Source organism: Balaenoptera borealis (genome assembly GCF_965194805.1).
Source record: "Balaenoptera borealis genome assembly, chromosome: 8".
Taxonomy (NCBI): Eukaryota; Metazoa; Chordata; class Mammalia; order Artiodactyla; family Balaenopteridae; genus Balaenoptera; species Balaenoptera borealis.
The window spans coordinates 2439888-2466491 of record NC_138865.1 but is presented as its reverse complement, the minus strand read 5'-3'; the positions used below and the strand labels follow the sequence as shown (position 1 = coordinate 2466491).

At 38.5% G+C, this 26604-nt stretch overlaps 1 protein-coding gene across 8 annotated transcripts in view; it reads left to right on the top strand.

Annotated features, from left to right (window-relative positions):
* Nucleotides 1-26604, top strand: part of NEK1 (NIMA related kinase 1) — a 232585-nt gene that overhangs the window by 173286 nt on the left and 32695 nt on the right. For all 8 annotated transcript variants that reach the window (XM_082402100.1, XM_082402099.1, XM_082402098.1 and 5 more), the window contains 2 exons: nt 12912-13088; nt 15327-15447. In XM_082402100.1, the coding sequence (XP_082258226.1) occupies nt 12912-13088; nt 15327-15447 (298 nt within the window). The remainder of the gene's footprint in view (nt 1-12911; nt 13089-15326; nt 15448-26604) is intronic.

Genomic DNA, 26604 nt, shown 5'->3' with positions numbered 1-26604 from the left:
ACAGCTCTGAGGGGCTGCTCCAAAGAGGTAATAGAGGAGCCAGGATATATAGGGGTTTTTGGAACAAACACTAGGTAGTCAGAACTTCAAAAGATTGCTGTTAATTCGAGAAAACCAGACATCTCAAGTTAAGGAATTCAGCACTCTTCTATGTATGGGAAGATGCAAGAGTCTGGGCTCACTGAAATAATTATTTTTGATATTTACCTTTCGATATGCGCCTCAGCTGTGCGGGGCCGGAATCCTGTGTTTTCTCGTCCTGAGTCCCCTCAGGGTGCACCATTGGGGAGGGGGGCGGAGGGGGATGGGGAGTGGCTGCAGCAGTGACTGTTTGATGGGGGGGGCATCCTGTTTCTAACCTGAGTCCCCTCAGGGCTCACCTTTGGGGCAGCTGTAATGTGATGGCTTACTTTGTTTATCGATATGGCAGGCAGCATTTATTATTGACAGAAACATTCCCATTTTGACTATATTCTGGAATACTTTGTGAAAGATTAGTATTATTTTTTCCTTAAGTATTTGGAAGAATTCACCTGTGAAGCCATCTGGACTTGGTATTTTCTCTGTGGGAAGATTTAAATCATAAATTTAATTTATGTTGTGATTTCTTTTGTGTCAGTGGACCATTTGCAAGTGTTTTGCATTTAATTTCCTAACATTTTGGGGTTTCTCTAGTTATCTTTCTGTTGTTGCTTTGTACCCTGTGTTGTGGTTATAGAACATCATAGTGTACATGATTTCAGTCCTTTGACATGTTTGGTGCTTGCTTTCTTGCCCAACTTATGGTCTCTTTTGTAAATGTTTCATATGCATTTGAAAGGAATATGTATTTCACAGTTACTGTATTTATGTATGTATTGGGTTGGCCAAAAATTGCCTTCGGTTTTTACATAAAAATAAAAGACACATTTTTCATTTTCGCCAAGAGTTTTATTGAACAACCTATTCACCCTTTTGTTCCACTACCTTCTGCCGTTTTTCAGGCAACTTCATAATTCCATGTTCCCAAAACTTTTTATCTTTTTGGGCAAAGGACTGTTCCAGGTGCCTTTTACAGTTTTCCAGGGAATTGAAATTTTTTTCATTATGAGAATTCTGTAAAGACCGAAATAAATGTAAATCCAAAGGTGCAATGCCTGGTGAATATGGCACATGAATGAGAATTTCCCAACCAAGCTGTAACAGTTTTTGCCTGGTCATCAAAGAAACATGCGGTCTTGCATTATCCTGATGGAAGATTATGCGTTTTCTGTTGATTAATTCTGGGCGCTTTTTGTCGAGTGCTGCTTTCAGTTGGTCTAATTGGGGGCAGTACTTGTTGGAATTAATCGTTTGGTTTTCTGGAAGGATCTCAGAATAGAGGACTCCCTTCCAATCCCACCGTATACGCAACATCACCTTCTTTGGATGAAGACCTGCCTTTGGTGTGGTTGGTGGTGGTTCATTTCACTTTCCCCACGATCTATTCTGTTCCACATTGTTGTACAGTATCCACTTGTCATTGCCCGTCACAATTTGTTTTAAAAATGGAACATTTTCGTTACGTTTAAGTAGAGAATCTCATGTGGAAATATGGTCAAGAAGGGTTTTTTTAGCTTAACTTACATGGAACCCAAACATCGAAGCAGTTCACATAACCAAGCTGGTGCAAATGATTTTCAGTGCTTGATTTGGATATTTTGAGTATGTCTGCTATCTCCTGCGTGGTATAACATTGATTGTTCTCAATTAATGTCTCGATTTGATCGCTATCAACTTCAACTGGTCTACCCGACCGTGGAGCATTGTCCAGCGAGAAATCTCCAGCACGAAACTTCGCAAACCACTTTTGACACGTTCGATCAGTCACAGCACCTTCTCCATACACTGCACAAATCTTTTTTTGCATTTCAGTTGTGTTTTTACCTTTCTTGAAATAATAAAGCATAATATGCTGAAAATGTTGCTTTTTTTCTTCCATCTTCAATATTAAAATGGCTACACAAAAATTCACCAATTTTGTTAAGTCTTTTTATTTTTTATTTATTTATTTTATTTATTTATTTTTTTGCTTGAGTAATGCTTGTGGAGTTGAATTTTTTAAACATCTTTATTGGAGTGTAATTGCTTTACAATGTTGTGTTAGTTGCTGCTGTATAACAAAGTGAATCAGCTATATGGATACATATATCCCCATATCCCCTCCCTCTTGCGTCTCCCTCCCACCCTCCCTATCCCACCCCTCTAGGTGGACACAAAGCACTGAGCTGATCTCCCTGTGCTATGTGGCTGCTTCCCACTAGCTATATATTTTACATTTGGTAGTGTGTATATGTCAGTGCTACTCTCTCACTTTGTCCCAGCTTACCCTTCCCCCTCCCCATGTCCTCAAGTCCATTCTCTACATCTGCATCTTTATTCCTGTCCTGCCCCTAGGTTCTTTGGGGGTTTTTTTAGATTGCATATGTATGTGTTAGAATACGGTATTTGTTTTTCTCTTTCTGACTTACTTCACTCTGTATGACAGACTTTAGGTCCGTCCACCTCACTACAAATAACTCAATTTTGTTTCTTTTTATGGCTGAGTAATATTCCATTGTATACATGTGCCACATCTTCTTTATCCATTCATCTGTCAATGTAGGTCTTTTTTTTAAATGCACGCTGATATGGTAGCTGTCACATGCAATCTAACAAAATTGTTTCGAATGAAGTTAAAGACAACTAAGTGCTACTAGAGCCATCTTACGGGAAAAAAATGAACGAACCTTTTGGCCCACCCAATATATTCTGTGTTGTTTAATCATGATGTTCAAATCTCCTGTATTTTTAACTGATTACTTGTCTGCTTGTTGTATCAGGTACTGAGTGAAGAGCATTAATATCTCCAAGTGTATGTGTGGATTTTTACATTTTTTCCTTTTAAGTCTATCAGTTTTTGATATTTATGCTTTGAAGCTAAGTTATTTAGTGCATAGCAACTTAAGTTGTTGCCTTAAAGTGTTTAGATCATTGCACTGGTCACTTTGTGCATCTTTCTGCTGCACTGACCCTTTATTGCTATGACATGTCCACTTTTATCTCTAGTAACATTACTTCCTTTAAAGGCTGCTTTATGTCCTATTACAGAGCTACACCAGCAAGCATTCTTTTGGTTAATGTTTCCTTAGTATATCTTTTTCTGTAGCCTTTTCTTTCATTTTCTCTGACTCCTTATGTTTAAGTGTGTCTCTTATCTGAAATCCAGCCCCACAGTCTTTGTCTTTTTTTCAGAGAGTTTAATTTATTTACATATAATGTAATTACTGATTTGCTTTGATTTAGCCTATGTATATGTTTGTCCCTATATGTTTTTTATTTGTCCCATCTGTTCTTTGTTTCTTTATTGTTTTTTTCCTTTCATTATTTTCACTCCTCCTTTTGGATTAATCAAACATTTCATTTTTATCTTCTATTTGGTTTTTTTTGTTTGTTTTGTTTTTTTATAAATTTATTTATTTATTTATTTTTGGCTGTGTTGGGTCTTCGTTGCTGCGTGTGGGCTTTCTCTAGTTGCGGCAAGCGGGGGCTACTCTTTGTTGCGGTGCATGGGCTTCTCATTGCGGTGGCTTCTCTTGTTGCAGAGCACAGGCTCTAGGCATGCGGGCTTCAGTAGTTGCGTCGCGTGGGCTCAGTAGTTGTGGCTCGTGGGCTCTAGAGCGCAGGCTCAGTATTTATGGCGCACGGGCTTAGTTGCTCCGCGGCATGAGGGATCTTCCCAGACCAGGGCTCGAACCCATGTCCCCGGCATTGGCAGGCAGATCCTTAACCACTGCACCACCAGGGAAGTCCTTCTATTTGTTTTTAATTGTACATTTTTCATTTGCCCTTTGTCATGGTCCTAAAGATTACAATTTGCATCCTTGCTTAATTCTACCATAATGCTCATTTATATATACCTAAAGTTAGTATTTATATCCCTTCTCAAACCATGCACAGTCCTTTTACCAATATTATTCTATTTATTCCCCTCTAAACCCTTTATGCCACTATGATTATATATTTTATTTTTATATCTTATACAGCTCATAAGGCATCATCATTATTACTGTTGTTATTATGCTAAACAATCAATATTTTTTTACATTTACCCATATTTTATTCTTTACAGTGCTCTTTATTCTTTCCTGAAGTCACACACTTCCATTTGATATCTTTTTCTTTTAGTGTAAAGAACTTCCTTTAGTATTTCCTGTAGTGCAGATCTGCTCTTCATAAATTCTGTCAGCTTTTGTTTGTCTGAAAAGATTTTATTTCACCTCCAGTTTTAAGGAGTATTATCACTGGGTATTAAACTCTAGGTAGATGGAGGCGGGGGGTTGGTTTGTTTTTGCTTTATTTCATTTTGTTTTTTGCACTTTAAAGGTGTCGTTACATTTTCTTCCGGTATCCATAATGAGGTCAGTTTTATGTCTTATTTTTGTTTGTTTGAAAGCAATATATGTTTCTCTCTTAGCTGATCTAGTAGTTTCTCTTTGATTTTCAGCAGTTTTACCAGGATATGCCTAGGTAGAGTTTCCTGTGCTTTTAACCTGCTTTGGGCTTTCTCAGCTTCCTAAACCTGGAGATTGGTATCTTTTTTGAGTTTGGGGAAAATTATGTGCATAGGTCCTCCTGTATTGCTTCTGCCCATTTGCTCTTCCTCATTTTGGACTCCAGTTACATATATTCGACCGTTTGAGTTTGTCACATATGTCTTCTGTGCTCTGTTCTGCTTTTTTACATTTTCTCCTTTTTGCTTCAGTCTGTTTAAATCTGTTGAGCCCTTTAGCATTTCACTGATTCTGTCTTCTGCTCTCTCTAACCTGTTAAATCCAGTGGGTTCCTAATATGATACTGTGTTTTTCAGTTCTAGGATGTCCATTTCATATTTTTTATAGATTACAGTTTTCTGTTGAAAGTATTCATGGATTTGTCCATTTGGCCCATCTCTATTTTCTTGACCATATTAATCACTTATTTTAAGGTCCCTCCTTGATAAATCTCATAACTGAGTCATCTAGATCTGTTTCTGTTGTTAGCTAGATCTGTTCTATTTCTGTTGTCTCTTTTTCTTGGTTTTCAGTCACTTTTTCCTGTTTCTTTGTTATAAACCATGCTTTATAACATAGAGCAGTGAACTTTTTCTATAAATTGTTAGATTGTAAATATTCTAGGCTTTGTGAGCCCATATATACATATTCTTCTTGTTTTAAAAATTTTCTACAGCCCTTAAAAATGTAAACGTTTTTCATAACTTGTAGGCTATACCAAACCACAGTGCAGGTTAGAATTTTTGTACCTGAGTTTTACAGTATTTGATTGGATGCCAGACATTGTGGATGAAAAATTTAATAGCCTCTGGGTAATGTTATCTTTCTTCAAAGAAGATTAAGTTTTCTTCTTAAAACTAAATAATGCCAGCAGATGACCTTGATACTGTTGAAGTTAGTTGTGGCCTGTTTGTTTCCAAGCGGTAGCCCTTGTTCCTACGCCTTGATCTGTCTGAGACCTCCTCTCAGTGCTGATGATGTTTGTTCACCATGCCCTCCGCATTCCTGGGACCTGACCTCTACTCTCCCTACCAGCACCATCCAGCTGCTCATCTTTGCCCAGCACATCACCCTCCTGGTTGCTGATTTATGCTGGCTTTCCCAGAGTGTTGCTTGTGAATGAATGCATAGTTTAGGAGTTAGCCGAAAATAGAGGGGATTTTTTTGTTGTGCTGAGGGGAACTTTTTGGTGATTTTTTCCTTGCAGTCTGGGTCACTTTGTAGCCGCAGACTTATTAGCCCAGTAAGACTTGCCTCCTGCCCGTGCTGGACTTAGGAAGTGCCCGCAGGGAAGCTGGGATGGAGTGGAGCTCATCCTAGTGTTTGTTGCTCTCCGTCGTGGCCCAGTGCACCCTGCCTGCATCACTTACTCTCCAGTGCTTCCAAACGGCTTTTTAAATATTTTTTGTTGTTGTTCATCATTGATATTTATTTTCAGTGGGCAATTAATCCAATATGAGTTAAATTGTCATGGCCAGGAAAACAAGTCCCTACATTTTTTTAAACTAACTTTTTTTCCCCTTGACTATAATAGTATATTTTCATTGTAAAACATTAGAAAATACCAAAAACTGTGCTGTAGAAAATTGAAATTACCTAGAACCTTGCTACCTAGAGATTATGTTCCTGTTAATCACATAAATTTTGTTTTTATTTAAAAATCTAGTTCTCTTGTTATAAAAGTTATCTGTACACATAATTAAAAATGCCAAGTAGCTCTGGAAGTCTTTTACGAAAAACTGCAGTTCCTAGACATCACTCATCACCTTATTTTCTGCTTCCCAAAGTCAGCCACTTTCAGTTCTTTTAACTATTTGTTTTCTTATTTATCAACATAATTATAAATCATATACCTATACTATTACTTCTTGATTTTTAAAAGTGTTTATTATTATTATTATTATTATTTTAGTTTTAGACATTATCTATGGACTTCCTACTTTGGAAGAGAAGAATTTAGCTGCCTTTCCTCCATCTGTTTTTTTTCCCCTGATCTCACCATATACAACTGTACTTCCTATCCCCAGATCCTCCAAATTTACTTGTAATTTTGGTGAAATCATCGTACAGTGTTGGTATTACTTTGACCATGTATATTCTAATCAAAGCTGCGGTAATTGTACCATGACTACTTTTCTTTCTTGCACAATATTTTGTTTTCCCTTTAGTGAATAATTGCATTGTTTTTCACAAACTTATTTCTAGTTTGTTGCCAGACTCTTCCCTAGATATGTTTATCTCTTCTCAGATCATCCAGATACATTAGGTAGTATATGGGTCTAATCTTGGAACCATTTCTTCGGAATCCCCTCTGACCGGCTCCAAACCAGACGAGTTTTTCCTGTGACCTGCTGGAGAGATGCCATCCTGGCCTCTCCCCTTACCTGTCCTGACGTTAGATCTCTTATTGTCCTGATGTTAGATCTGTCCTGATGTTAGATCTCTTATTGTCTGGAGTCCATGGCTTCTTTTTTCTTGATATATTCCCCCATTTTACTGGCATCTGTGGGACATGGTGTGTGTGTGTGTGTGTGTCAGAAATCGCTGCTGTCCTGCGGTGTCCACTCCTCCCTCCTTCCTTTTTAGTGCTAGCCTCTCCCCATGCCCCCACGCCCACTTCGGATTTGGGTTGGCGCATGGCTGCCCAGGCAGAGACATCATTTCCCAGCTTCCTTTTGCAGCTGGGTGTGGCCGTGGGAACAGGTTGCATCCAGAGTAAAACAGCCATTCATATGGCTTTTAATTCTTTTTCCAGCTTTATTGAGTTATGATTGACAAATTTTAAAAATTATATATGTTTAAGGTTTACAACATGGTGTCTTGTCATAAGTATACCTCGTGTATCACCACGATCAAGCCAATGAACATGCCCGTCACCTCACATAGTTAGCATTTTGTGTGTGTGATGCGAACACTTGAGATTTACTTTCTTACCAAATTTCAAGTGTACTGTACATTATTGGCAACTGTAATTAACCATGCTGTGTATTCGATCTCTAGAAGTTTATGCATCTTATGACTGAAGGTTTGTACCCTTTGCCAACATCTCTGCATTTTTCCCACCTCCCAGCCCCTGGCAACCACCATTCTACTGTCTGTTTCTGAGTTTGACTTTTTTAGATTCCAGTTATACGTAATATCATGCAGTGTTTGTCTTTTTGTGTCTGACTTATTTCACTTAGAATAGTATCTTCCAAGGATTTCCTTCATGCTTAAGGCTGAGTAATATTCCACTGTGTATATATATACCACATTTTCTTTATTCATTCATTGACACTTAGGTTGTTTCCATGTCTTGGCTACTGTGAATAATGCTGCAGTGAACATAGGAGTACAGATACCTCGTCAAGGTACTGATTTAATTTCCTTTGGATAAATACTCAGAAGTGGAATTGCTGGATCATATGGTAGTTCTATTTTTAGATTTTTGAGGAACCTCAGTACTGTTCTCCATAGTGGCTGCACCAATTTACATTCCCACTAACAGTGCACAAGGGTTTCCTTTTCTCCACATTCTCATCAGTATTTGTCATCTCTTCTCTTTTTGATAATAGCTGTATTAACAAGAGTGAGATGATCTCTCACTGTGGTTTTGATTTGCATTTCCCTGATTATTAGTGATGTTGAGCCACCTTTTCATATATCTGTTAGCCATTTATATGTCTTCTTTTGAAAAATGTCTATTGAGTTCCCTTTGCCGATTTTTAAATTGCTGTCATTAATAATGGCAAAAAAAATTTAATATGTCCATCTTTTTGCTGTTGAGTTGTTTGAGTTACTTAAATATTTTAGATGTTAACCTGTTATCAGATATATAATTTGCAAATATTTTCTCCCATTCCATAGGTTACCTCTTTATTTTGTTGATTTTTTCCTTTGCTGTGCACAAGCTTTTACTCATGTGGACCCACCGTTTTGTTTTGTTTTTGTTTGTGCTTTGGTGTCATATCCAAAAATTTCTTACTAAGATGCATATGCTCTTTTCTGAAGTGCCTATTCAAGTGTCTTGCCTATGTTTCCATTATGTTGGTTTCCCTTTGGTTTTTAGGAGTTCTTTGTATATTCTGGATAGAAGCCTTTTGTTAGTTACATGTGTTGTAAATATATTTTGTCTTTTAGTGGCTTGTCCATTTAAACTTGTCCTTAAAAATGTCAACTGTGAAGAAGAGGACTGAATAAATTGGACTATAATAAAATTAACAACTTCTCTTCAAAAAATGCCATTTAGTAGAATGTTGAATAGAAGGGTCATGTTCTTGATTCAAGGGAGTAAAATGTATCATGTTAACTCAAGTCTTTTTTGAAAATACCCATTTTCAGATTAAGGAATTCCCTTCTAGTCTTATTTTATAAAGAGTCATTAAATTTTATCTCACCCTTTTTCTGACTTAATTAAGATGATTGTATGATTTTTCTCCTTGATTATATTAATGTAACAAATAACATTGATTGATTTTCAAATATTAAGCAGGCCTTGTCAATATTATCACTTTTTTTTCATTGTTACCAATCTTACAAGTTAAGATTCCATTTGTGATTTTCTGATTGTGAGTGAATTTCATCATATCACAGTCTTTTGGCCATTTTGATTTGCTTCTCGGTAAATTGTGTGTATATTCTTTGCCTTTTTTATATTACATTTCCAGTTTTTTTTCTTGTGAATTTTTAATCTGGTATAAATAACCTTTATCTAGTATATCATCACAGTTTCTTTCCACCCTCTGCTGTTTCACTTATTTTTATGATATTTTTGGCTATACAGAGTTTTTTTTTTCTTTTTTTAAAATGTTCATGCAAGTATATCTTTTATTTATATCTTCTGAACTTCCTTTATTGGGTGAAAAATTTGGCAAATCTTTGGATTAGATAGATAGATAACAGACATGTGTACACATGTGCATGCATATATGTATATAATCTTTAACCTAGCTGGAATTCTAAAATATTTTCCTTGGTTGTTTTTATTTTATTTTTTTTATAGTAGCATTTTTTAAATTAATTAAGTTATTTATTTATTTATTTTTGGCTGTGTTGGGTCTTTGTTGCTGTGCGCAGGCTTTCTCTAGCTGCGGCGAGCAGGGGCTACTCTTCACTGCGGTGGCTTCTCTTGTTGTGGAGCACGGGCTCTAGGCACATGGGCTTCAGTAGTTGTAGCACGTGGGCTCAGTAGATGTGGCTTACAGGCTCTAGAGCCCAGACTCAGTAGTTGTGGTGCACGGGCTTAGTTGTGCTCTGCAGCATGTGGGATCTTCCCGGACCAGGGCTCGAACCCGTGTCCCCTGCATTGGCAGGTGGACGCTTAACCACTGCACCACCAGGGAAGTCCCGTCCTTGGTTGTTTTTAGACAATTATTATTTCAAAGGAATTTTAAGTTCACTTTATCTAATTGAGTATTATGATTAGAATTGTATTAAATTTGTATATTGATTTTTGGCATTTTTTTTTCTTTAAATTTTTGGCTGCACCCCGCGGCATGTGGGATCTTAGTTCCCCGACCAGGGATCGAACCCTCACTGCCTGTATTGGAAGGCGAAGTCTTAACCACTGGACCACCAGGGAAGTCCCCATGATTTTTGGAATTTTTTTTATTTCGAGAATTTAAGTATGTCTTTCTTTTTGCACCAGTCTTGTTCTGTGTTTTTCAGTAACATTTTGTTTTGTTCATTTAAGTTCTAAAAGCTTTTTTGGTAAATTTATTTTTATACAATGGGTATATTTTTGTCTTTATTATAATATAGATGATGTATTTTTTCCATTTCCCTAGGTTGTTATTTCTAGTTAAAATAAAGCTATTCTTTCTATTACCCAGCTATGTAAAATTTTATAGCCAGACTCCTTACTGAATTATTTCATTAAATCTATTAAGTTTTTTTCTTTGACATCGTAAATCTTATAAACGTGCAGATTATCTCATCAGTAATAAGAAATAGGTTTTTTTGTCTAGTATTTATTTGATTATTCCCTTTCCGTCTCACTGCATTTGTTAGACCCTCCAGAGCAATCTTCAGTAATCATAGTGCTGTCTGGCATCCTTGTTCCTGGTTTTAATAGACATTATTTTATAGCAGAACACTTAGACTGAATGAGCAGAGCACAGATGTGACCTCTGCCACTGTCGCATTGTTGATGAGGCTTGGTGAAGGGAAGATGTTCCAGAACCTGGGCAGCACTGTAGTTTTGTTCTCATGGGCCAGGAAGAAGTAAGAGGTAAAGCAGCTCACAAGCACGTGTGCGCAGCTGTGTTTCCTAAGGAGTTAACTGAACCGGGCAGTGCCTGCCAGCCCAGTGTTACAGAAGGACGTGGGCAACACCAAGGCCCCACCTGACTTCAGTGATGATGAATTGAAGTTGGGACCAGGGAGCAAGGCTCTGTGTTCTTCTCCAACTGTTCCAGCCACATGTGTTCAGACATGGCAGGCAGAAGATGGAACTGATGTGGAGTTGGGGTTTTGCCGTGAATACCGTGAGTTGAGGACGTATGGAAGAGAATGTTTTTAATGATGGGCTGTAGATGGATTTTAATGTGGACGATGGGGAGAGAAACCATGATAGGATCAGTGCATTTTAGGTCCCGGTCGGGTAACATTCTTTAGAGTTGGGGTAGTAGAGGGAGGTGAGTGGAAACACAAGATGTTGGGAATTACAAGGTGGGGTATTTAACAGTGAACTTTTTGAGGAGCTGTACTGAATGACAGGATCTCCGAGATGTGAGCATTGGAGTGACTGAGGGAGGGGGAAGAAAACGTCATGGAGATGTACTGACCAGCCCAGATAGATACAGGAAGGCTTACTGGTGTAGCCAGAAGTCCAGCAGATTAGCTAAGACAGAATGGGTGTTAGGGGAGCTCCCAGTAGTGAGCTGGAAAGGAGCTTCTCCAAGGAATGGATGGGACTGACCTGGGCATCTTCCAGGTAACTGCACTCAGCTGTTCTGAGCTGAATCCAACCTCTCCTGGTGTCAGTTTAAAGTATGGGAAGTCTCTGATCAATTACCAGAAACACACAAAAACGGTTAGTTCATAATTTTAAAAATATCATTTTGACATAAATATATCATTCTGACATTTATATATATATGTAAAAGTTTCATCTAAAGGAAAAGGCAAGTAAGCCACCTTAGAAATGTATGTTAGCCACCTTAGAAATTTATTTTTGTTTGTTTATTTTTTTTACCACTTGGTTTTTTTAGCTTTATTGACTGTTAGCAAGTTTCAGTCTGTTTCAAATAATTAAATACTGCAACTGGGACATTAAAAATACAAACCAACATGTCAAAATAATCGTATTCTGAATGTTATGTATAATATTATACATTTTATATTACATAAAGGGTTTTATACATAAAGGTAAGATTTGATTTATGATTATTGAAAATTCAAAAATATGTTTGAACAAAACATTCCTGTGCATACATACACAGTAACTCAACTGGGATAATCAAAACCGTACATGAGTGTGGTTATTAAAAAATAAAATTACATTCATACAACAATGGTAGAAATTGAAATCTCTTTTTATTAATTTGAGAGTATTATTACAAAATCACACACATATGAATGGTGTAACCTAATTCTGTATATTTAAGAATCTTTATGCTTGACACTGAAATATGTCTCTATCCCATGGGAAATTTTTGATTTTAAATTTTTTGATTTTAAGGGATTTTTATAATTCATAATCATTAAAATGTCTGTCCATGGGCATAATGCAGACCCAATCCCAGCAAATAGAAAAGTCATGCGGGTCAACCATATCACATGTGTATTTCACCATAGTTTTAGAAAAATATCCTATTCAGTTGTACAGTTTGGTCATGCTTCATAGTCATGCTTGTCATCAGTGATTACAGATGAGGCACAGAGCTTAGAGGGGAATATATATTGCTGTAGAGAACTAGGTACTAGAGCAGCGGTATCACTGGGTGCTCATGTGGAGAACACCACCCAGACACGCTAAATTAGCTATTAAACTAGGTGTCAGACCTTCAAAAAGGTTAGGACACTGATGTGTACTAACTTGCTTTAATGCTGAAATGTCTAAGTCCAGAATACTTGTCAAGTGAGTTTTAGTACTATCTCACTTTTAAATTTAATGAGAGCTGTGATTTTAAGTAAAGGCAAACATTTTTCTAACTGATCTGAAAAGCCTGAAAAACAATGTCTTTATAACAAAAATGCCTTTCCAATTTGAATTAAGTGTGGCTATCATGTGCCTTAATCGTTTATTCATTTCTAGTACATTACAGAACTTACCCAGTAATTACCTGCTGTAATAATGAACTTTGTTCTAAGTGCTGTTACAGATAAAATTCAAGTCACTTTGAGAACGTAGCATGAATTGTCATCTTTTTGTTGTTTCAGAGATTTCTCCTCAAGGGGAGGAGTGCAAACCCTTAATTACTGGAGAAGAAAAAATAAAATGTATTTCACCTGAAATGAACCCATCAGCTACTGTTGATTCTTCTGCTGAGACAAACAGTCCAAACTTTAGTGAGCCATCTCCACAGACGGCATTGAGACCAGAAGGAAATTTGGATGGTATGTTTTAATGGGGCAAAATGAGATTGACTTGATTTAGTAATACTGTAATGTCTTCTTTATAAATGGATCTTCAAAATATGTATATATGTTTGGGTGATTCATCTCAAATTAAGTTCACTCTTTTTTCTAGTAACTGGTCTTTTTTTTTTTTATCGCCACATAGCAAAACACCCCAAAACCTAGTGTTAAAAGAACAGCCATTTTACTCTGTCTCCTGATTTTGTGTGTTGGGAATTGAGTCAAGACCTGGCTCAGCCATGTGCTTTTCTAATCCGTGTGCTCTTGTCTCTGTGATTACCTGGTCTCATGGGTCCGAGAGGGCTTACCTGGTGTCCTGACAGGTACAGCTCAGAGGCTGGGCCCGGCTCGCCCCTTCCTCTTCATGCGGGCTCCAGGCCTTTCTGTGCACTCTTTCCAGCAGCGGGGTGGTCTGACGTCTCACAGGGCTCCCACCTCCCCAGGTAGAAGCCGCTTGTACTTGTAGAAGCCGCTTGTACTTGTAGAAGCTTTGTCATGGCAGCACCCCACCTTCAGATACGAAATTCTGTCTTCCTTATCTAGTGCTGCAAAGCAGATTGCTCCCCAAACTCAGTGACTTAAAAGAACTGTTTTGTTTTATCTCACACTTTTGTGCATAAGGAATTGGGAAGGTTCTCCTCCTCCTTGTGGCATCAGCTGGCATCGCTCAGTGATGTTGAGCTGTCAGCTGTGCCTCCTTGGAGGGTGGGAGATGGTGTCACTCCCACTTGTGGCATCTCGGCAGCACTTGGCTGGGCCTGTTCCGCTGGGTCCCGCCCCTTAGCTTAGTGTCAGGGCCTTGCCATGTGGTCTTTGCAGGATCGTTAAACTTCTTTCATGTGGCTTAGGCTTCCAGATTCCAAGGTGGAAGCTGCCAGTTCCCTTCAAGGCTGGCCGTGGAATTGGCTTACAAGACTCCAGCTGTACTCAGCTGGTCCAGGCGATCTCACTGCCGGGGCAAACTCAAGGAGAGGGGCAACAGAGTCCCCTCTAAATGAGAGGAACGCTGGACACCTTGCTTCATGTGTGGTTGTCTTTAATTCACCATAGTAACTTCATAGTTACTTAAATAGTCTTATTCATTAGAATCATAGTTAACATGTACCTTATGCCTTTTCTTAAAAAAAAACAAAGAAAAACCCTGTTAGGCATATAAATAGAGGCTGTATAGCCTAGTGCAAGAGTTGGCAAACTTCTTCTACAGAGAGTCACATAGTAAATATTTTCGACTTTATGGGCAGTACATTGACAAATCTAGTTCGTAGAATGAGTCATATTGATAGGGCTTAAGGTGCTAGAGAACAAATATTCATTAAAAAAAACTTTTAAGGATCCCCCTCCCCCAATTGCTTATTACCTCATATGCATGACCAAAAAATCATTTGAGTAAAAGATAAGAACTTTAAAGATTGGTACAATACCAATCATCTTTCTAAACTGGACAACTGATTGGAAACTTTTAAAATACAGAAGGAAAGAGTATCTGGATTTTAGGGAAAAAAAGCGGTGGTCATGGTGGCTGAAATAAGAACTGGAGAAGAAAAAGAAAAGTTAACAAATGAAGACAGAAACCGTTTCTCATTACTACTTACTTCCAGGAACTATCACCCAGATGAAAAATGAGCCACTGCCAGAAAACAGAGGTAGTACCCTGGTTGTTAATTGTCTGAGAGTCTAGGAAAATAGATTTAGTGCACTCCAATTATGTTCTCAATATCATTGTAAAAGTCCGGGTAATGGGGTGTTTGGTGTTTTTTGTTTGTTTTTTTTGATGATTGAACTTTCCCGTCAGTTACTAATCAGTGATATCTTCTCCCCTTCTAATCAGTGATATCTTCTCCCCTTCCATATTTCTAACCACAGATAGTGTTATTCTTTAAACTAGTTTTTATACCTTCTAGAAAGCAATTTACATATTACTGAAATTTTAATGAAGAGAAAATTTTTTATAATAATCAAAATACAGTGTACTGTATTTCTTTGGGGTATTTTTATTGCAGTGAAAATGCAAAAGGAAAAGTCTGTTATTTCAGAAACAACTAGAGAGTCAACACAGTAAGATTAAAGATCTATAGATAAAATATTAAATTTTTTGATGTAATTACTATTAATACTTTAGCCTAAAACTAGGTATGATAACTTATAGGAGGTTTATTCCATTTTCTCTAAATGGATTTTGCTTTGAGACCTGTTTCTTGTTATGTTTTTGCCGTGCAGAGCCTGATGACTTGGAAGCAGAATTTCTGCAGGAGCCAAGTGGAGCAGACAGGGACGGTGGCTTGCCATGCCCTGTACTCGACGTGTGGGTTAGTGAGATTAAAGAAGCAAAGGAGGCTGAGTACGTTACCTCTTTCTTACATTTCAAAACCTGGTCCCTTTTTGTAATACCTTTTAAAGAAATAGTGTAATAACCCAATATTACATTAAATCCTATTATAATACCTTATAAAAATAGTTTAATTTGGGAATAGATATTACATTCATGTGGTTCAGAAATCCACAAGTGTATAAAGATAAACAGTGAAAAGTCTCTTTCCCACTTCTATCCCCATCCAGCAAATTCCCACTCTCTCCTCTTTCCAGACATGTTTAATAGTAATGAATATTAACATAAACAGAAGCAAAAGCGAATATACAGTCTCCCTCGCTTTTAAATACAGTTGTTAGTATAATGTACACATTTTTTATTTTAGTCAGTAACCTGGGAATTTTTTCATACTGACACACAGAGGGCTTCCTCTATTTTTGTTACTTCATGGCTATGTACTAGTCCATTGTATGAATATACTATAACTCTGATTAGTCTCCTACAGCAGTGGATACTACAAACGATGCTGTAGTGGATAACCTAAGTAATAAGGGTATTTTGCATGTGTATAAATACAGTCATTCCCCCTTATTCAACAGGGTTTCGCTCTTCATGGTTTCAATTACCTGCCATCAACCACAGTCCGAAAATATGAAATGGAAAACTCCAGAAATACACATTCATAAGTTTTAAATTGTGTGCTGTTCTGAGTGGTGTGATGACATATCCCGCTGTCCCCATGTGTCCTGTGCAGGACGTGAACCATCCCTTCATTCAGCGTGTCCACGCTGTGTGTGCTACCTGCGTGTCAGTCACTTAGTAGCCGTCTAGGCTGTTAGATCTGCTGTCTGGGTGTCCCAGTGCTCATGTTCATGTGACCCTTGTTTTGCTTAATAACAGCCCCAAAGCTCAAGAGTAGTGATGCTGGCAGTTCGGATGTGCCAAATAGAAGCCACAAGATGCTTCCTTTAAGTGAAAGGTGAAAGTTCTTGACTTAACAAAGAAAGAAGAAAATCGTATACCTGAGGTTGCTAAGGTCTATGTTAAGAATGAAACTTCTACCTGTGAAGTTGTGAAGATGGAAAAGGAAATCTGTGCTAGTTTTGCTGTCGAACCTCAAACTGTAAACGTTACACCTACAGGGTGTGATAGGTGCTTAGTTAAGATGAAAAGCCATTAAATTTGTGGGTAAAAGGCATGAACGGAAAACATGGTTCGGTTCTGTCCATGTTTCAGGCATCCCCTGGGGGTCCTGGACTGTATCCCCCTGTCGGTAAGGGGGGACTACTGTGTATCTGGAGGATAGAGACGAAGAAGTATGATTTTATAAATGCAATTATTATTCTCCCCAGGGACTGTACTAGTTTATGCACTCCGAAAGAATGTATGAAACCTCCTGTTTTCCCCACAGACTTGCCAAACTTTTATTACCAAAGTTTTTGATTTTTGCCAGTCTGATAGGTAAAAAGTAGTATCTCAGTTTGGGGTCTTAGTTTATCTCTTTATAAGTAAAGTTGAGCACATCTTTTCAGATGTTTAAGTCACATTTGTATTTCCTTTTCTGTGAATTCCCTGTTTACATCTTTGACCCATTTTTGTAATTTGGTTGTTTGGTCTTTGATAAATTGGTAAGAACTCCTTAAATATTAGAGATACTTGGTTATTATGTGAATTGTAACTATTTTTTCACCGTTGGTCACTTATGTTTTATTTTTTTGCCATGCAGAAGTTTTTTGGTTGTTTGTTTTTACGTTGTCATGTTTACCTGGATTTTGATAATTATTCAGAGAAACTTCGTTTTCTCTAAGGTTATCAATCAGTATTTTAATCTTTTCTTCTGGTACTTTCATGTAGGTGCTTCTTATATTTACCACTTTGATCTATTTGGAATTTATCCTGGTGTCCATGGATTCGGTTTTTCTTCCAGATGGCTACACAGTTGTAACTCCATTTATTAAAGAGCCCACCTTTCCTGCACAGATTTAAAATGCCACTTTTAATATATACTGAATTTTCTTTTTTTTTTTTTTTTTTTTTTGTCTTGTTATGTTTGTTCATTTGTTTTATTTTTTTAGATTCCTCATGTAAGTCACAAATATAGTATTTGTCTTTTTCTTTTTGGGAATTTACTTTTATTTATTTATTTTTTTATGCAGCAGGTTCTTATTAGTCATCCATTTTATACACATCAGTGTATAAGTGTATACATGTCAACCCCAATCTCCCAATGCATCACACCACCACCCAAAGCCCCTGCTGCTTTCCGCCCTTGGTGTCCATACATTTGTTCTCTACATCTGTGTCTCAATTTCTGCCCTGCAAACCGGTTCATCTGTACCATTTTTCTAGGTTCCACGTGTATACGTTAATATGTGATATTTGTTTTTCTCTTTCTGACTTACTTCACTCTGTATGACAGTCTCTAGATTCATGAACGTCTCTACAAATGACCCAACTTTTTTCCTTTTTATGGCTGAGTAATATTCCATTTTATATATGTACCATGACTTCTTTATCCATTTGTCTGTTGATGGGCATCTAGGTTGCTTCCATGACTTTGCTATCGTAAATAGTGCTGCAATGAACATTGGGGTGCATGTGTCTTTTTTTTTTTTTTTTTTTTTTTAAACATCTTTATTGAAGTATAATTGCCTTACAATGGTGTGTTAGCTTCTGCCTTATAACAAAGTTAATCAGTTATACATATACAATATGTTCCCATATCTCTTCCCTCTTGCATCTCCTTCCCTCCCACCCTCCCCATCCCACCCCTCTAGGTGGTCACAAAGCACCGAGCTGATATCCCTGTGCTATGCGGCTGCTTCCCACTAGCTAGCTATTTTACATTTGGTAGTGTATATATGTCCATGACACTCTCTCACCCTGTCACATCTCACCCCACCCCCTCCCCATATCCTCAAGTCCATTCTCTAGTAGGTCTGTGTCTTTATTCCCGTCTTGCCACTAGGTTCTTCATGGCTTTTTTTTCCCTTAGATTCCGTATATATGTGTTAGCATACTGTATTTGTTTTTCTCTTTCTGACTTACTTCACTCTGTATGACAGACTCTAACTCCATCCACCTCATTACAAATACCTCCATTTCATTTCTTTTTATGGCTGAGTAATATTCCATTGTATATATGTGCCACATCTTCTTTATCCATTCATCTGTCGATGGACATTTAGGTTGCTTCCATGTCCTGGCTATTGTAAATAGAGCTGCAATGAACATTTTGGTACATGACTCTTTTTGACCTATGGTTTTCTCAGGGTATATGCCCAGTAGTGGGATTGCTGGGTCGTATGGTAGTTCTATTTGTAGTTTTTTAAGGAACCTCCATACTGTTCTCCATAGTGGCTGTATCAATTTACATTCCCACCAACAGTGCAAGAGAGTTCCCTTTCCTCCACACCCTCTCCAGCATTTATTGTTTCTAGATTTTTTGATGATGGCCATTCTGACCGGTGTGAGATGATATCTCATTGTAGTTTTGATTTGCATTTCTCTAATGATTAATGATGTTGAGCATTCTTTCATGTGTCTGTTAGCCATCTGTATATCTTCTTTGGAGAAATGTCTATTTAGGTCTTCTGCCCATTTTTGGATTGGGTTGTTCATTTTTTTGTTATTGAGCTGCATGAGCTGCTTGTAAATCTTGGAGGTTAATCCTTTGTCAGTTGCTTCATTTGCAAATATTTTCTCCCATTCTGAGGATTGTCTTTTGGTCTTGTTTATGGTTTCTTTTGCTGTGCAAAAGCTTTTAAGTTTCATTAGGTCCCATTTGTTGATTTGTGTTCTTATTTCCATTTCTCTGGGAGCTGGGTCAAAAAGAATCTTGCTGTGATGTATGTCATAGAGTGTTCTGCCTATGTTTTCCTCTAAGAGTTCGATAGTGTCTGGTCTTACACTTAGGTCTTTAATCCATTTTGAGTTTATTTTTGTGCATGGTGTCAGGGAGTGTTCTAATTTCATACTTTTACATTTACCTGTCCAATTTTCCCAGCACCACTTATTGAAGAGGCTGTCTTTTCTCCACTGTATATGCTTGCCTCCTTTATCAAAGATAAGGTGACCATATGTGCGTGGGTTTATCTCTGGGCTTTCTATCCTGTTCCATTGATCTATATTTCTGTTTTTATGCCAGTACCAAACTGTTTTGATTACTGTAGCTTTGTAATATAGTCTGAAGTCAGGGAGCCTGATTCCCCCAGCTCCATTTTTCGTTCTCAAGATTGCTTTGGCTATTCGGGGTCTTTTGTGTTTCCATACAAATTGTGAAATTTTTTGTTCTAGTTCTGTGAAAAATGCCAGTGGTAGTTTGATAGGGATTGTATTGAATCTGTAGATTGCTTTGGGTAGTAGACTCATTTTCACAATGTTGATTCTTCCAATCCAGGAACATGGTATATCTTTCCATCTATTTGTATCATCTTTAATTTCTTTCATCAGTGTCTTATAATTTTCTGCGTACAGGTCGTTTGTCTCCTTAGGTAGGTTTATTCCTAGATATTTTATTCTTTTTGTTGCAATGGTAAACGGGAGTGTTTTCTTAATTTCACTTTCAGATTTTTCGTCATTAATGTATAGAAATGCAAGAGATTTCTGTGCATTAATTTTGTATCCTGCTACTTTACCAAATTCATTAATTAGCTCTAGGAGTTTTCTGGTAGCATCTTTAGGATTCTCTATGTATAGTATCATGTCATCTGCAAACAGTGACAGCTTTACTTCTTCTTTTCCGATTTGGATTCCTTTTATTTCTTTGTCTTCTCTGATTGCTGTGGCTAACACTTCCAAAACTATGTTGAATAATAGTGGTGAGAGTGGGTAACCTTGTCTTGTTCCTGATCTTAGTGGAAATGGTTTCAGTTTTTCACCATTGAGGACAATGTTGGCTGTGGGTTTGTCATATATGGCCTTTATTATGTTGAGGAAAGTTCCCTCTATGCCTACTTTCTGCAGGGCTTTTATCATAAATGGGTGTTGAATTTTGTCGAAAGCTTTCTCTGCATCTATTGAGATGATCATATGGTTTTTCTCCTTCAATTTGTTAATATGGTGTATCACATTGATTGATTTACGTATATTGAAGAATCCTTGCATTCCTGGGATAAACCCCACTTGATCATGGTGTATGATCCTTTTAATGTGCTGTTGGATTCTGTTTGCGAGTATTTTGTTGAGGATTTTTGCATCTATGTTCATCAGTGATATTGGCCTGTAGTTTTCTTTCTTTGTGACATCTTTGTCTGGTTTTGGTATCAGGGTGATGGTGGCCTCGTAGAATGAGTTTGGGAGTGTTCCTCCCTCTGCAATATTTTGGAAGAGTTTGAGAAGGATAGGTGTTAGCTCTTCTCTAAATGTTTGATAGAATTCACCTGTGAAGCCATCTGGTCCTGGGCTTTTGTTTGTTGGAAGGTTTTTAATCACAGTTTCAATTTCAGTGCTTGTGATTGGTCTGTTCATATTTTCTATTTCTTCCTGGTTCAGTCTCGGCAGTTTGTGCATTTCTAAGAATCTGTCCATTTCTTCCAGGTTGTCCATTTTATTGGCGTAGAGTTGCTTGTAGTAATCTCTCATGATCTTTTGTATTTCTGCAGTGTCAGTGGTTACTTCTCCTTTTTCATTTCTAATTCTATTGATTTCAGTCTTCTCCCTTTTTCTCTTGATGAGTCTGGCTAATGGTTTATCAATTTTGTTTATCTTCTCAAAGAACCAGCTTTTAGTTTTATTGATTTTTGCTATTGTTTCCTTCATTTCTTTTTCATTTATTTCTGACCTGATCTTTATGATTTCTTTCCTTCTGCTGGCTTTGGGGTTTTTTTGTTCTTCTTTCTCTAATTGCTTTAGGTGCAAGGTTAGGTTGTTTATTCGAGATGTTTCCTGTTTCTTGAGGTAGGCTTGTATTGCTATAAACTTCCCTCTTAGCACTGCTTTTGCTGCGTCCCATAGGTTTTGGGTCGTCGTATCTCCATTGTCATTTGTTTCTAGGTATTTTTTGATTTCCCCTTTGATTTCTTCAGTGATCACTTCATTATTAAGTAGTGTATTGTGTAGCCTCCATGTGTTTGTATTTTTTACAGATCTTTTCCTGTAATTGATATCTAGTCTCATAGCATTGTGGTTGGAAAAGATACTTGATACGATTTCAATTTTCTTAAATTTACCAAGGCTTGATTTGTGACCCAAGATATGATCTATCCTGGAGAATGTTCCATGAGCACTTGAGAAAAATGTGTATTCTGTTGTTTTTGGGTGGAATGTCCTATAAATATCAATTAAGTCCATCTTGTTTAATGTATCATTTAAAGCTTGTTTCCTTATTTAATTTCATTTTGGATGATCTGTGCATTGGTGAAAGTGGGGTGTTAAAGTCCCCTACTATGATTGTGTTGCTGTCGATTTCCCCTTTTATGGCTGTTAGTATTTGCCTTATGTATTGAGGTGCTCCTATGTTGGGTGCATAAATATTTACAATTGTTATACCTTCCTCTTGGATCGATCCCTTGATCATTATATAGTGTCCTTCTTTGTCTCTTATAATATTCTTTATTTTAAAGTCTATTTTGTCTGATATAAGAATTGCTACTCCAGCTTTCTTTTGATTTCCATTTGCATGGAATATCTTTTTCCATCCCCTCACTTTCAGTCTGTATGTGTCTCTAGGTCTGAAGTGGGTCTCTTGTAGACAGCATATATATGGGTCTTGTTTTTGTATCCATTCAGCCAGTCTGTGTCTTTTGGTGGGAGCATTTAATCCATTTACATTCAAGGTAATTATCGATATGTATGTTCCCATTCCCATTTTCTTAAATGTTTTGGGTTTGTTATTGTAGGTGTTTTCCTTCTCTTGTGTTTCCTGCCTAGAGAAGTTCCTTTAGCATTTGTTGTAAAGCTGGTTTTGTGGTGCTGAACTCTCTCAGCTTTTGCTTGTCTGTAAAGGTTTTAATTTCTCCATCAAATCTGAATGAGATCCTTGCTGGGTAGAGTAACCTTGGTTGTAGGTTTTTCTCCTTCATCACTTTAAGTATATCCTGCCACTCCCTTCTGGCTTGCAGAGTTTCTGCTGAAAGATCAGATGTTAACCTTATGGGGATTCCCTTGTGTGTTATTTGTTGTTTTTCCCTTGCTGCTTTTAATATGTTTTCTTTATATTTAATTTTTGACAGTTTGATTAATATGTGTCTTGGCGTGTTTCTCCTTGGGTTTATCCTGTATGGGACTCTCTGTGCTTCCTGGACTTGATTAACTATTTCCTTTCCCATATTAGGGAAGTTTTCAACTATAATCTCTTCAAATATTTTCTCAGTCCCTTTCTTTTTCTCTTCTTCTTCTGGGACCCCTATAATTCGAATGTTGGTGCGTTTAATGTTGTCCCAGAGGTCTCTGAGACTGTCCTCAGTTCTTTTCATTCTTTTTTCTTTATCCTGCTCTGCAGTAGTTATTTCCACCATTTTATCTTCCAGGTCACTTATCCTTTCTTCTGCCTCAGTTATTCTGCTATTGATCCCATCTAGAGTATTTTTAATTTCATTTATTGTGTTTTTCATCGTTGCTTGGTTCCTCTTTAGTTCTTCTACGTCCTTGTTAAATGTTTCTTGCATTTTGTCTATTCTATTTCCAAGATTTTGGATCATCCTTACTATCATTATTCTGAATTCTTTTTCAGGTAGACTACCTATTTCCTCTTCATTTGTTAGGTCTGGTGTGTTTTGACCCTGCTCCTTCATCTGCTGTGTGTTTTTCTGTCGTCTCATTTTGCTTATCTTACTGTGTTTGGGGTCTCCTTTTCACAGGCTGCAGGTTCGTAGTTCCCGTTGTTTTTGGTATCTGTCCCCAGTGAGTAAGGTTGGTTCAGTGGGTTGTGTAGGCTTCCTGGTGGAGGGGACTATTGCCTGTGTTCTGGTGGATGAGGTTGAATCTTGTCTTTCTGGTGGGCACGTCCACGTCTGGTGGTGTGTTTTGGGATGTCTGTGGCCTTATGATTTTAGGCAGCCTCCCTGCTAATGGATGGGGCTGTGTTCCTGTCTTGCTACTTGTTTGGCATAGGGTGTCCAGCCCTGTAGCTTGCTGGTCGTTGAGTGAAGCTGGGTCTTGATGTTGAGATGGAGATCTCTGAGAGATTTTTGCCGTTTGGTATTACGTGGAGCTGGTAGGTCTCTTGTGGACCAGTGTCCTGAAGTTGGCTCTCCCACCTCAGAGGCACAGCCCTGATGCCTGGCTGGAGCACCAAGAGCCTTTCATCCACACAGCTCAGAATATAAGGGAGAAAAAAATAGAAAGATAAAAAGAGGATAAAATAAAATAAAGCTATTATAATAAAAAATAAGAAAAAAAATTATTAAGAGTAAATGTATTCAGAAAAAAATTTTTTTTTAATTTTTAGAAACAGATTTATTAATTTTTTATAGTAAAAAATAAGAAAAAGATTTTTAAGAAAAAAATTTATTAAGAAAAAAAAATTTTAATTTTTTAAAATAAAAAATATGAAAAAACTTATTAAAAAATTTTTTAATTTCTAAAAATAGAAAATATGGAAAAAATTATTAAGAAAATATATATTAGGAAAAAAAATTTTTTTAAGTAAAAAAAAAAAAAAAAAAAAATGGACGGACCTAACCCTAGGACTGATGGTGAAAGCAAAGCTATACAGACAAAATCTCACCCAGAAGCATACACATATACACTCACAAAAAAAGGAAAAGGGGAAATTAATATATCCTGCTCCTAAAGTCCACCTTTTGAATTTGGGATGATTCGTTGTCTATTCAGGTATTCAACAGATGCAGGCACATCAAGTTGTTTGTGGAGCTTTAATCAGCTGCTTCTGAGGCTGCTGGGGGAGATTTCCCTTTCTCTCCTTTGTTCGTACAGCTCCCAGCGTTCAGCTTTGGATTTGGACCCGCCTCTGCATGTACGTTGCCTGAGGGCGTCTGTTCCCCGCCCAGACAGAACGGGGTTAAAGGAGCAGCTGCTTCGGGGGCTCTGGCTCACTCAGGCCGGGGGAGGGAGCGGTACGGAGGAGGCGGGGCGAGCCTGCGGCGTCAGAGGCGTCGTTGCAGCAGCCTGAGGCGCGCCGTGTGTTCTCCCGGGGAAGTTGTCCCTGGATCACGGGAGCCTGGCAGTGGCGAGCTGCACCGGCTCCCGGGAGGGGCGGTGTGGGGAGTGACCTGTGCTCGCACACAGGCTTCTTGGTGGCGGCAGCAGCAGCCTTAGCGTTTCCTACCAGTCTCTGGGGTCCGCGCTGTTAGCCGCAGCTCACGCCCGCCTCTGGAGTTCGTCTAGGCGGCGCTCTGAATCCCCTCTCCTTGCGCGCCGCGAAACAAAGAGGCAAGAAAAAGTCTCTTGCCTCTTCAGCGGCTGCAGACCTCCTCTCCGGCTCCCTCCCGGCTCGCCGCGGCACGCCAACCCCTTCAGGCTGTGTTCACGCTGCCAACCCCAGTCCTCTCCCTGCGATCCGACCGAAGCCCGCACCTCAGCTCCCAGCCCCGCCTGCCCCAGCGGGTGAGCAGACAAGCCTCTCGGGCTGGTGAGCGCTGCTCGGCGCTGAGCCTCTGTGCGGGAATCTCTCCGTTTTTCCCTCTGCGCCCCTGTTGCTGTGGGATCCGCGCTGATAGCCGCGGCTTGCACCCGTCTCTGGATTTCGTTTAGGCAGCGCTCTGAATCCCCTCTCCTTGCGCGCCGTGAAACAAAGAGGCAAGAAAAAGTCTCTTGCCTCTTTGGCAGCTGCAGACTTTTTCCCGGACTCCCTCCCGGCTCGCACCAAAGCCCGAGCCTCAGCTCCCAGCCCCCGCCCGCCCCGGCGAGTGAGCAGACAAGCCTCTCGGGCTGGTGAGTGCTGGTTGGCGCCGAGCCTCTGTGCGGGAGTCTCTCCGCTTTGCCCTCCGCACCCCTGTGGCTGCGCTCTACTCCGCGGCTCCGAAGCTTCCCCCCTCTGCCACCCGCAGTCTCTGCCCGCAAAGGGGCTTCCTAGTGCCTGGAAACCTTTCCTCCTTCACGGCTCCCTCCCACTGGCGCAGGACCCGTCCCTATTCTTTTGTCTCTGTTATTTCTTTTTTCTTTTACCCTACCCAAGTACGTGGGGATTTTCTTGCCTTTTGGGAGGTCTGACGTCTTCTGCCAGCGTTCAGTGGGTGTTCTGTAGGAGCAGTTCCACGTGTAGATGTATTTCTGCTGTATCTGTGGGAAGGAAGGTGATCTCCGCGTCTTACTCTTCCGCCATCTTGCCCCTACCTTCCCTGAATTTTCTTAATTATTTAGGTTCATGCTTATACCTTATTTTCCTGTTCCATTGATCTTTGTTCAGTGTGCTGGTACACACTGTTTTAATTAAAATGTAAAAGATATTTTAAGATCATGTAAGGCTTATTCACTTTCATCGCTCTTCTTGCCTGTATAATTTTTCATCTGAATTTAGAATTTATTAAATTTAGCCCACCTTCCCTCACATAAAAAAAACCAGTTTATATTTTATCGGGATGCTGAATTCATAAATTAATACAGGGACGTGAACATGCTGTGTGTGTTCTTCCTGTCCGAGAAGAACAGAATAGGCCTTGTTTTTTGATCAGGTTGGGAGTTTTCTTTATCTAGGCTTTGTGCTTTTATGGGTAAGCTTATTCCTAGCTTTATTATCTTTTGTTTGGTGTTATAAATGGTGCCTGTTCCTCTGTGAGATCTGGTAACTAGAAGGTTGTATATATGAAAGCTGTGGATTTCTTTATATTGATTTTGTACCCTACCATCTTATTGGTATCTACTATTGTTCATGATAAATTTTCAGTTGAATCTTTTGTATTTTTCAGATATACAGTCATATCATATGAAAATAATGATGGCTTTATGTCTTTCCAGTTTTTTTTAACACTCGTTTCTTTCTCTCCAGTTGCATTGCTTCGTACCTTTATACAGTGTTAAATATTGGAAATAGGGCTATCTTTGTCTTGTTCTTCATTTCAGTGAAATGATTCTAATGTTAACCCTCGTTAGGCATGACTATAATTTCTAGCTCAGAGTATTTACTCATATTTTACTGGCTAAAAAAGTCAGGAGTGTATTTTGTCAAATGACCTTTCGGTATCTATGGAACCATTCATATAATTGTTTTCCTTTATCTGTTGGTATAATGAATTATATTAATAGGTTACCTAATATTGAACTATCCTGCATACCTTAGTAAACTCT